The 12,370-nt window shown below is 41.9% G+C and overlaps 1 protein-coding gene across 1 annotated transcript in view; it reads right to left on the bottom strand.

Annotated features, from left to right (window-relative positions):
• LOC127045481 (sodium channel protein type 5 subunit alpha-like) overlaps positions 1 to 12,370 on the bottom strand; it is a 117,750-nt gene that overhangs the window by 52,972 nt on the left and 52,408 nt on the right. Inside the window, exons 14-15 of the mRNA XM_050941524.1 lie at positions 10,364 to 10,717; positions 6,014 to 6,460 (exon numbers count right to left, since the gene is read on the bottom strand). Coding sequence (XP_050797481.1) covers positions 6,014 to 6,460; positions 10,364 to 10,717 — 801 coding nt within the window. The remainder of the gene's footprint in view (positions 1 to 6,013; positions 6,461 to 10,363; positions 10,718 to 12,370) is intronic.

Below are 12,370 nucleotides of genomic sequence, written 5' to 3'. Positions count from 1 at the left end.
ATGACTCCATAGTTAAAAGGGAACTGCAAACTTTCAGACACATATAAAGAAATGTGATTCTATGCACTATAAAATAATAAACATAAGTCTGACAGAGGCATTCCATTCTTAACCCATCAAAGTTCTTCTGAGGATTATTTTCTGGGACATGCTGATAGGACAAAAAAGGTGAGGCTTCCTTGTTAAAAGTTCACAGTTTGAGCCCTTGACACTGTGTACTTTATCCAACAAATACATTTCCTCTTCACCAGGTTACTGATGCTGAACGTAGATTAGAAAGTTACACACCTTGTGCAGTAAATTAGGTTCTTCAAGATATGTGCCCTGTGGGTGCTCCACTTCAGATGTAGGTGCGTCCCGGCATCATTGAATGGAGATTTACGGTAGCAGTGTCTGTGTGTGCACAGCAGGCATCTCATGGTGCTGTTGGTGCTGCGTTTAGTGTGTGCACTACCGAAGCCTTCCAGTTCCTTCTCTACCTCAGATTCCCAACTGCTAACTCCAAAGTAGAAGGGAGGAGGGCAGGTAGTGGAGCACCCACAAGTACACACATCTCTAAGAACCTCAGTTACTGCACAAAGTGAGTAAACTTCTCTTCTTCTTCTTCTTCTTCTTCTTTGAGTGCTGTCCTGGAGGTGCTCCACTTCAAGTGATTGTATAGCAGTGCCCCTCAGAAGGCAGCAGGGACTTCAAGTTCATTTGAGGTAAGTATGGTTAGGTCAACTATGGTGTCAACCCCTGGAGTCTGGAGTGATTGCACAGCGCTCAGTGAATGTGTGGACAGAGGCCCAAGTGGCCAATCTACAAATTTCTAATATCGTAACATTGTTGAAGAACGCTATCAAGTAGAAATCGATCGTGTGGAATGCTCTCTGATGTATGCAGGAGAGTCCATGTTCCAAATACGATAACACTGACCAATGCATGTGAAGAGCCATTTAGACAATCTCTGAGTTGATATTATGCAGCCTTTCGAATGCTCTGTAGTGGAAACAAAAAGCTAGAAGATTTCCAGGAAGGGTTGGTCCTTTCCAGGTAAAATACTAATGCATGCCTAACGTCCAATGTATGCAAAATGGCCACTTTCTGAGTGCTGTGAGATTTGGCATAGAACGTGGGAAGATGGATTGGTTGGTTCATATGGAAGGCTAATGTTACTTTCGGTAGGAATCTTGGTTGCGGATGTAGTGTGACCTTATCTTTGGAGAATATTGTGTAGGGAGGATTGACATGAACTCACCCATCTCACTCAACCATCTGGCGGAAGTAATAGCAACCAGAAAGGCCACTTTCATGAACAAATGCAGCAGGGAGCAGTTGGCTAAGGGTTCAAATGGTGGTCTGGTGAGTCATTTCAATACCAGATTGAGGTCCCAGGCCAGGGTAGGTTGACAAACTTCTGGGTAAATGTTCTGGTGACCTGTGAGGAAGCATTTAGTAACTAGGTGTGTGAAGATCAAGGTCCTGTCAATCTCATGATGGAATGCAGTAATGGCTGCGAGATGGACTTTGATCAAGCTCATTGCTAAACCTGAGCATTTCAGCTCCAGTAGATATTCCAACACCAATGGTAGTGATGCTGTGGAGACCATCAAGTGTTTTTCTTGACACAAGGAGTGCAACCATTATTCTGAGACAGCAGGTCCAGATGACGAGGAAGAGCTCAAGTGGCGCATATTGCCATGTACATCAGGTAAGGGTACCATGCTTGTCTGGGCCATGTCGGGACTATGAGGATAACCTGGGCCGTGTTTGTTCTTAAGTTGTGTATCATGTGTGATATCAGTGGAATTGGTGGGAAAGCATACATGAGGTGTGCATCCCATTTGATGAGAAAGCTGTTCCCCAGTGACTGGAGTCCCATTCCCTCTCTCAAGCAGAATGCTGTGCATTTGCAGTTCATTGGGGATGTGAACAAGCTGATGAGGGGAGGGCCCACTGGCGGAAAATGGACAGCAAGACTCCCCTATTCATTTTCCATTCATGGTCTTGAGAAAAGTACCTACTTAGTATGTTTGCCATTGTGTTCTGACACCCAGGAAGGTATGAGGCAAAAATGTTTATGTTGTGGAGTTTGCACTAGTTCCAAAGTTTTATGGCTTCAGTGCACATCAAGTGTGATCAAGCGCCTCCTTGGCGATTGATGTAAAACACACAAGCCATGTTGTCGGTCATGATGTGAATGAATTTGTTCTTTATGTGAGGTAGGAAATGTCTGCAGGCATTGTGGACCATGCATAGCTCTAGTAGATTGATATGATGAGTCTCGGCAAGAGACCATTTGCCTTGAACCGTATGCTGATGCATGTGGGCACCCCAGCCTAGCAACAAAGCATCAATCATCATTACTATTGATGGGGGTTCCTGTTGGAATGGGATGCCCATGCAAACATTTTCTGGTGTTGTCCACTAGCGCAGAGTCCAAGACATGGGGTGTTACTGTCAGATGCTTGTGTAGGCTGTGCTTGCTGGGTATGTATACTGAGTTCAACCAGCCCTGTAGGCAGCACATAGGTAGTCTTGAGTGTTGTACCACAAATGTTGTGGCTGCCATGTGTCCTAGCAGTTGCTGGACAGTACAAGCCAGTATTTGGGTGCTGAATTGTACTTCTGAGATAAGATTTGTCAGAGTTGTGAATCTGTTCAGGGGCAGAAATGCCTTGGCTTCTATGGCATCTAGATGTGCCCTGACGAAGTCCAGTTGGACAGGGATTAGAGTGGATTTTCATTCATTTATCTGTAGCCCTAGATCCCTGAATTGTGCAATCGTTGTCTGGACTGAGTATAGCGCTTCTTCTTGAATTGGGCCTTTGAAAAGGCAATCGTCCTGGTAAGGGAAAATCATTATTCCCTGTTTGCGTAGATGTGCCACTACTACTGCTAGGTTTTTGGAGAAAACTCTTGGAAGTGTTTGTGTTCTACTGTGAAACACAGGAATTTCCTGTGAGAAGCATCTTGGAGGCCGAGGGCTGAAAACCAGTCCCCCTTTTGCAGTCCTGGAAGTATCGTGCCCAGTGTCACCATCTTGAACTTTTGAGTGTGTATGACCTTTTGAGATTTCTGAGATCCAAGACAGGTCTCCATCCCTCATTCTTCTTCTGGGTCAAGAAGTAGTGGGAGTAGAACCTCTTCCCCCTGTATTACAAAGGCACCCGTTCCACGGCACCTAGTTGTAGAAGATGATTGACTTCTTGTCATAACAGGTGCTCATGAGAAGGGTCCTTGAAGAGGGATGGGGAGGGGAGGTAGTTGGGAGGTAAAGGGGATGATATACCCCGATTGCACAATCTCTAATACCAATTGGTCTGTGGTTATTGATGTGGTAGAATGGGTGAAGGTAGTGACCAAAGCATGGGGACAGATCAGGTGAAAGTGCTGCCTGGTGAGGGAGATCATTTAGACCCTAGACCAAAACTTCAAAATTGTGGCCTAGGCGGAGCCGATTGAGAAGTCTATGGTTGAGCTTGAGGTGTTCTCCATCACTGCGACCTTGGTAATATTATTGGTTCTTGTATTGACACTGTTGTTATAGGTTGGAAGAGGAATCCCTGTTCTTCCAATAAAGCTGGTATGATCTTCTCTTAGCAGGTGAAGTGTAGATCCCCAAAGTGCAAAGAGTGGCTTAAGAATCTTCCATTGAGTGGAGGACCTCATTAGTCTTGTTTGAAAATAGTTGGAGTTCTTTAGGTATGCCAGAGGACTGTAACCAGGATGCCTGGCACATGACTATGGCTGTGGTTCTGGCTGCTGTGTCTGTGATGTCCAAAGATGCTAGGACGGCTCTTTTAGCTATGAGTTGACCCTCACTTACAAAGGACTGAAATTGTGATTGTTTCTCCATGGGGAGCACCGCTGTGAACAACCTAAGTTTCCAATAGTTATCATAATTATATTTGGCCAACAAGGCTGAAAAGTTGGTGACCTGGAATTGTAATGTCACTGAGAATTAAATTTTTCCCAAAGATGTCAAGCCTCTTGTGGGGTCAATCTAAACTGTTGTTGTTTGCCATGCTTATTAGCGATGTCGACCACTAAGGAGTTGGGAGGCAAGTATGAGAACAGGAAGCTCATCCCTTTTGCGGGGATGTAATACTTTGTATCTTCCCTTTTGCATGTGGACCAAATTGAGGCCAGTGTTTGCCATACTGTCTCTGCTGGTTCCAAAAACGCATCATTGATGAGCAGGGTGATTTTGGAAGTAGATGCCGCTTGTAAGATTTGAACAAGCTTGTGTTGGTTTGTCTGCATTTCCTCTAACGGGATGTCCTGGCTTTGGTGACCCACTTAAACAGTACCTGGACCTGTCTGAAGTTGCCCGCTGTGGTAGATGGCAGTGGCATGATTGCCTCGTCTGTGAAGGAGGAAGAATTATGAGCAGGAGATGTCGCTTCCACATCAGTGACTGTTTCTGTGTCATCCTCAACATCTTGAGCCTCCATTGGCTGCTAGGTGGGAGACATGGGATTAGACCTCAGCTCTCTGTGAGCCATGGCTGGCCTGCAGTGGGGGCCCCTGTAAGTTGCCCAGGGTGCCCAATGTGCCTATTGCATTGGGAAGGCCACAGGTGGATACATCCACGGCAGACCATGGTTGAGCCAGCTGGTTGAAAGGGTATTTAGGCCCATCTAGCTCCAGGATGGTCGACGCTCTTTCGATGATGAGTGGTGCGGCGAGAAAGTGCATGGTTCCTGCACATCATCATCGCCTTCACTGGACAAGTGTACCGTACAATGAAAAGTATGGGAATCTCCTCTGTAACTTACTGGAGAGCTCTCAGTACCAAGTAGTGGGGACTGCAGTGCCAGTGAGACAGCCAAAATCTCTGTTGAAGTAGATTATGTGGTGATTCTGATGTCAATACTGATGGAGGGGCTCTCATTGGCACTGACGCCAGTGCCGTCAGGTGTTATGTTTGTTTAGTCATCATGATTGGTGCTGACTTGGTTTTCTGTGATGTCAGCACTGGGGGAGGAGGTGCAGTGCCTCAGGAGACACTTGGTACTGGGTCCCTTACGGGTGAATTCGGTGCTGTGGAGGAGGCATGTCACCATCTGTGCCTTGACTCCATCTCCTTAACTCAGGACTCGGCAGTGCCAGAGGTGCCTGAAGCCTCGTAGGTGCTCATCCAAGACTGTGTCAGCATCGGGGGTAATAACCTGGTAGGATACCACCACTGTTTCTGTGGTGCTCTGTTCAGAGATGTCTGCGCCCTTTTCCTTAGTCTTTTAGAGGAAGGCATGTCTCCTGTCCCATGTCTCTCTCAGTTTGGAGAGATTTCTCCATCAAGATCATTCTGAGTCTGAGATCTTGATCATGCTGGGCTCTCGCTTTCAGATTGCTACAGTGGGCACATTTTTGTGGGACGTGCACCTCCCCAAGAGCATGAACATACAAAGACTGTCCGTCCGAAATGGGCATTGCTTCACGGAAGGAGCTGCATTGCTTAAAGCCTGGGGAGCCAGGCATCTTAATGGTTAAACCCCCCCCCACCCAATGTGGGGAGGATAAACATAAAAACTAAACTTTTTTGGTGGGGGGTTAATAAAAACTAACACTACATTAACTATGACTTTCTATATGACTGACTAACTAATTATATTATTTTTTTCTGAAAGATTTGGAGGAGTGATGAACACTGCCCCAGGGCTCTGTCTTCAGCCGAGGACAGTTGAGAAGGAACTGGAGGGCTCGGGTTGTGTGTATGCTAGACGTGGCACCAATGGCACCCCGCGCCCCATGCTGACACTGCTACCATAAATCTCTGATCAACGTCGCCAGGATGCCCTGATACCTGAAGTGGAAGACCTACAGGGACTCCAAGAGATGGAAAATTGACCAAACCTCTTGGTAAATTCTTCCAATGGGTAATTACCCTCACTTTTGAAAAATTACACTTTAGTTCTCTTTTGAATTTTTCTAAATTCATCTTCCTGCAGCTGGATCATGCTATGTCTTTGCCAGCTTCATTAAAGAGCCTTAGTCTCAAACATCTTCTCCTGAATAGGCTTCTTACCTGTTTACTGTATTCCATTTTTGTGAATGTACTTGAATTATTATCACCTTCTTCATAGTTCTCACTATCAGATTCTGCTTCAGCAATAGGGACGCAGACAAACATGTTGGGGTTGGTGATAAAATCTTCAAGAATGCTAACAGAGCATTTCTCTCCATTCTTCTCAGTCACATTGTCACTGTGATTTTCTTTACAGTTCTTCCCTTCTTTCCCAATCTCCACACATGTGTTCTCAGCAGCCAATTTCATTTTCTTTTTGGTGGCTTTCTTTGGTTGCCGGAGCTTTCCACAACAGTAATCCCATGTTGTGTGTTTCAGCAAGCGAAGTCCTTTGTGGATCCGAGCAAATGCGATCTGAAGGTTGTTCATCTCTGCATCATCTTCGGGTGCTTGGAGGTTGTCAGCACTGAAGGAGTTCAGCAGTAGTGCAATGAACAGGTTGAGAACCTGAAAATAATTGAAGTGAAAAGAAAATCATGGCAATATAATTTTGAAATTTAAATAGGAGGCTTGAAGATTAGTCAGTTTCTAAACAATTTGTTTTTAATGCATCAACCTTAAGACAAAATAAAATTATTATTGTTCATAAAATAATTTTTCATGGAACATATTTAGCTCTCACAAGGGTTTGTTGTCATGATCCTCCAAAAACAAAAAACAAAAAACATATTTTTGTGGCATAAAACTGACCTTTTCTATAATACAGGTCTGTGTATGAAAATCACACAATTTTACTGCAGCGTGTTTTAAAATGTTAATAATAGTAATGGTAAAATAATAATAAATTGCGGTCATTACTATATAATTAAGGTTGAGTAGAGTTCTGCTCTTCAAACAAGAATTTAAACTTTTAGTATTTGTATGAAGAATACTCTGCATCTTTCCCCAAAATTACAGCATTTACTCTTTGAGTACTGAATGAGTTGTCTGAGCATTTACAAGTAAATCCATTAACACGTGAGTTAAAATTACATAAAAATTTAGCACTCTCAGTCAGCCCTTTTTGTCTTAAATGTTTTCAATTCATATATTATCTATTTATGCAAAACTTGGCAGAGATAAATCTTGAGTTTAAAAAGTCCAAACATGGAACGCCCAGGTACAGCACACAAAGAGCCTTACCTTGGCCCTGGAGTGATATGTGGAGGGAGAAAAAAAGATTAAACAAATCTAACACATCTTTTAAATTCATTTTAATCTTCTGGAACAACAAGCATTAAAATGCATTAATTATTTTTATGGTTATTGCCTGGCATCACTATAGGAAAGAGTTAGGTTGTTTGGGTGCATTAACTGTGCATTTCCATATCTTAATATGTTTAGATTTCCTTTAAGTTTATCCTGAATTCTGAACATTCTATTTATAAAGTTTGTTTTGGGGATGATTGCAACATTCTTACAGTATTTATTACCTTTAAATCACTGTTATGCACCCTCCTGCTTAACATTTTTTGTCTGGGAATAAATTCTAGTAGTACCAGCTGTGATGGATGAGTCAAGAAATCATGTCAATTGAAGGAGAGAAGATTTTATAGCAGCTGGAAAGATACTGGTGAGAAGATGGTCCGGGAGACAGTGTGTCTGAGGGAACTGGGAAGAGTATGGCATTTGGAGGCAATTCACCAAGTGCATATTGGGACCCACCAGGTTCTGCAGCTTATGAGGCCTAGCAACTGAAGAACCTTTAATGTTTGCCTCAGAGTCACAGTCTCCTGGGAGCACTTCCAAGTGGTGTAAAAGAAAAAAAAGTTGGTGTATCACAACATTCCATCACTTCCTTGAGGTAGAGACAATTACAAAAGTTACAGATATACATAATTACGGGGGCTCTGTTCCTTTAGCTGGTCAGAATTGGCAACAGGAAGGTAGAGATTATTTGTACAGTAGAGCTATCACCCCTGGTATTAGACTAAGAGCACAGATTCAGCATAGTAAAGAATAATGAGGGCCTGATTTTAGTCTCATGATGATTTTCTTAGGTGAAACGCCACCAGACCTGAGTGGAGCTGCTTTAGATTTGCACTGGGTCCAAAACCCACACTAAATAACTCTACCTCCCCCTTCTTTGGTGTTTAAACCCTTCAGGTGCTGATAGCTGGTTATCAAGTCCTCTGCTAGACATTCTTTAGCTGAACAGAGCCTCCTGATTATTTATGATGCTTTGCTTTCGGAGAGACAGTCATCCCCAGGTGGGTACCATACATCCCCTCACCTGCTTCCCCAAAAGATTTTTGACAGCTTTAAGTTCCATCCAGGACTCCCTAGGAGCTCTGTAACATGTCCTTCACCCACCCTGATTCTCCCCTGCCCACATTTAGAGCAGTAGGGTCAGCCATGAGCCTCGCATCTCCAAGCAGACTTCCACTAGAGAGAGACTGGCAGCTCCCACAACCCAGATTCCACTGGTGGAACCCAAATTACCCTGTCCACTTCCCCCTTCCCTTTTCTCATTCCCAGTCTCCTGTGTGTTTCTGGCTTTATTGCACTAAGTTTCTCTTTAAAAGAGATCACTTCCAGCTCCAATCTACTATTTTAAAATGTAAAATGAGAATCTTTGGTCGTGATCCTCCTTGCACTTCCTCCAATGGAGTAACTCCTGACACTGGTATAAGCAAAAGAAGAATCAGGTCTTGTATCCCCTTAGGAGTCTTTTTTATATATTTAATTTTGCACTATGCTTGCAAATGTGGGAGTATACAGGGGAGGATGCCATATAAACATGCTAGGCTGATGTTTTTCATTATCTCTGAATATTCAGGGTTTGTAATGCTTGTTTTGGGGATAAATTAAAACATTCTTATAATGTTTGGGGCTCTTAAGTTACTGATATGTACTTTCAAACTTACTTCCAGATTAAGGTTTTTATTATTCCTACAAAAAATACAATGTTCACATCTTAATATTTGTTTAAAAAAAACACACAAGAGATTCCACTGATTTGCAGAAAGCCGACAAAAGTAATTCAAAATGAAAATTTCATCTGAGAGTTAGTTTTCTCGCAGGAACTCTACTTTTACAGTAGGGCAATAACACTGATTTTAGTGTATTTACTTCTGATTTAGCCTGCTATAAGAAAGAGGAGATGCAGATCCGATGTCTTGTATCTAAAGAGAACTGAACTATGAGCCTGTATTGAGCTGTGTTCTGGCAGAATCCTGATTTCAGTCAAGTTGGGCCCAGGGATTGCCTGCAAAGAACTCAGGAGAGAAACAAGTTCTTAAACAAAAACCAGGTTGTGATATGCAAACACAGGGCTTCGGTCTCAAAAGGAGTTAGGTTCCTACTTGCTATTTAGGCATCTAACTCCCATTGAAATCAATGGTAACTATTAATGGAAGTTAGGAGTCTAACTTCTATTTTTATCCATCAATAACTTCCACTGATTTCAATAGAAGTTAGGAGCCTAAGTAGACATTTGGAGCCTAACTTCTTCGGAGCATTCAGCCCTTAGCGATTATTTCCACCGAAGTCTTGAGATGAAAAAGAAAATTTTTCCTCATTGGAATAAATATTGTTCTGTGAAAAGGTTCAGTGATGCAACATTGGAAAAAGTGCCTTACTGTAAATATGAACACAAGTTCCACAGGGTGAAAGACAAACAAGGGATTTACTAGAACACAACTGACATGGGGTGACCCCTTTACCACCATCTCTTGGAGACCTACCATTTATAGAAAGACAAGTCAGTAGATTATGCAGTGTTTTGTAGCCTTGTTGGTCCCAGGATATTAGAGAGATAAGGTGGGTGACGTAACATCTTTTACTGGACCAACTTCTGTTGGTGAGAGAGACAAGCTTTTGAATTTACATGTTAGATGGGGTGGTATCTGAGTTACTACAGAGAATTCTTTCCTGGGTGTCTGGCTGGTGAGTCTTACCCACATGCTCAGGGTTTAACTGATTGCCATATTTGGGGTCAGGAAGGAATTTTTCTCCAGGGCAGATTGGCAGAAGCCCTGGAGGTTTTTTGCCTTCCTCTGCAGGATGGGGCACGGGTCACTTGCTGGAGGATTCTCCACAGCTTGAGGTCTTCAAACCACAATTTGAGGACTTCAGTAACTCAGACATAGGTTAGGAGTTTGTTACAGGAGTGGGTGGGAGAGATTCTGTGGCCTGCGTTGTGCAGGAGGTCGGACTGGATGATCATGATGGTCCCTTCTGACCTTGAAGTCTATGAGGTCTGCTAAATCCAGACCTGAAAAAGAGTTCTGTGTAAGCTCCAAAGCTTGTCTCTCTCCCTGACAGAAGTTAGTCCAATAAAAAAATATTACTTCACCTATCTTATCTCTATAAATCAATATATTGTATACTGTACAGGCAATAAAAATAGAAACATATCTGGAAACTTACCACTAGGTTTCCTATCACCATGGCCAGCAAGAAGACAATAAGGCATAATGGTTGCCCAGCTACCACCATACAATCCCACATGGTTTCAAGCCATTCTCCACACAGAATTCGGAATATAATAAGGAATGAGTGGAAAAAATCCATCATATGCCAACGTGGCTTGCAATCGTCACTTATTTTAGAGCAATGTTTTTTGTAGCTTTTACCAAAAAGTTGCGTTCCTACTACAGCAAATATAAAGACTATGATTGCCAGAACCAGGGTAAGGTTACCCACAGCACTCACTGAGTTACCAATGATTTTAATAAGTGTATTCAGAGTTGTCCAGGACTTTGCCAGTTTGAAGACCCTCAGCTGTGTATAAACATAAAACATAGCATTAGACAACAGAAGATTAGATAGTCTTCATTTTGCACTGTTTAAAAATGTTTAAAAACGTTATGCAGACATTTCAAACTGCTCAAACACTATGAAATGTAGCGTATTTTAAGTCAGTATATGATCAATGTAATATAGACTACTGATTTGTATATATGTTATATCTCTGTCACCTTCTCTCCATCTGTGTGTCTTTTAGCACAATGATGCCACAAGCCTGGTTGTGGACTTTGCACAATTCTATAACATAAATGGTTACCATACCACTAGTAGCAATTTATTACCACATTCCACTGTGAGTTTCTCAGGCAAGCAAGTTGTTGCATTTCCTTCTTCCTGCATTTGCACATCTTCTAGAATCAGAACTTAAATTTCTGTTTATCATAATCTGTACTTTATTTCCATTTTTAATAACCAAATATTTATATGCAAATATCCTGAATTTTAGAGGTGCTGAGCACCCACAATTCCCATTGACTTAAATAGTAGTCATAGCTGTTCAGCACCTCTGTAAATCAGGTCAAGAATCTGTCTTAAGTTTGTATAGCATCCATCACCACAGTATCACAGACACTAAACAAGCGAGCCACATAAAGTATTTGCTTAATTTTAAGTATGTGACTTCAATGGCTCTTCTTACATGCTTAAAATTAAGCATGTGCTTAAAGGACTTTGCTCGATCAGGGTCTATGTACTGATGCAGAAATGTAATTGCTTATCTGTAATTCTTGTTCTTTGTATTTATAGAAGTTATAACACCTCATGATTCTTGGGATCTCTGCCTCTGGCAAATGTCAGGTTCCACAGCCTGTAATCTTTTAAATAGTCAGTTCCTTGCCATTTTGAAAATAAAATGGTAAAAACAATAACATCTTATAATTCTGAGCTGGTGAATGATGATCTATTATAACCACAGTACAATGCATTCAGAAAATAATAATACTAGGTAAGTAATTTTCTTCAAAGAGAAATGTTATGATAAATCTCCAATCTTGAAGGATAAAGTTCTTATGGGATCTTTCTCAAAAATCCTAATTAATCAAAAAGAAAAAAATTACCACAAAGAGGAACCAGTAACAACTATGGTTGACAAGGTGGCAACAGTAGACTGGTAGAGCAAAGGGGGAAATAAGTAAATGGGAAAGTGTGTGCCTATATAATTTACATATAGATACAATACATCTCTGTGCATTGGGAGAATGTGAGATACCTTCAGACAAATCACAAATATCAGCTAAAATCTCAGTTCAGGAAAGCACTTGAGCTGATATTTAAATCCATCCCTATTTGAGAAAGTACTTACGTATGTGTTTGTCAGTTAAACACATGCTTAAGTGCTTTCTGGAACAGGGATGCCTTTCCTAAATTGGTGTTTAGGAGACATTCCAAAAACGTTTAAACGAAGATGCATATTATATCCTCCTTTGTGCATCCAATCCATCACATAGGCCCCAAACCTGTGAATAGTTGCACACAAGAGTAACTTCAAGTCTCTTGATGTGTGTAAAGTTACATGCTTGAGTGTTTGTAGGAGTGGGGCCTGAGGCCCAGATTCAGAAAAACACCCTTATTCTTTCACGTGGGCACTATAAAATAATAATCTTAGCCGGAGACTGATTTATTTGAAAG

This window comes from Gopherus flavomarginatus, chromosome 2 (genome assembly GCF_025201925.1).
Source record: "Gopherus flavomarginatus isolate rGopFla2 chromosome 2, rGopFla2.mat.asm, whole genome shotgun sequence".
Lineage (NCBI taxonomy): Eukaryota > Metazoa > Chordata > Testudines > Testudinidae > Gopherus > Gopherus flavomarginatus.
Note: the sequence above shows the minus strand (reverse complement) of the source record. Positions and strands in the feature narration are given on the sequence as shown.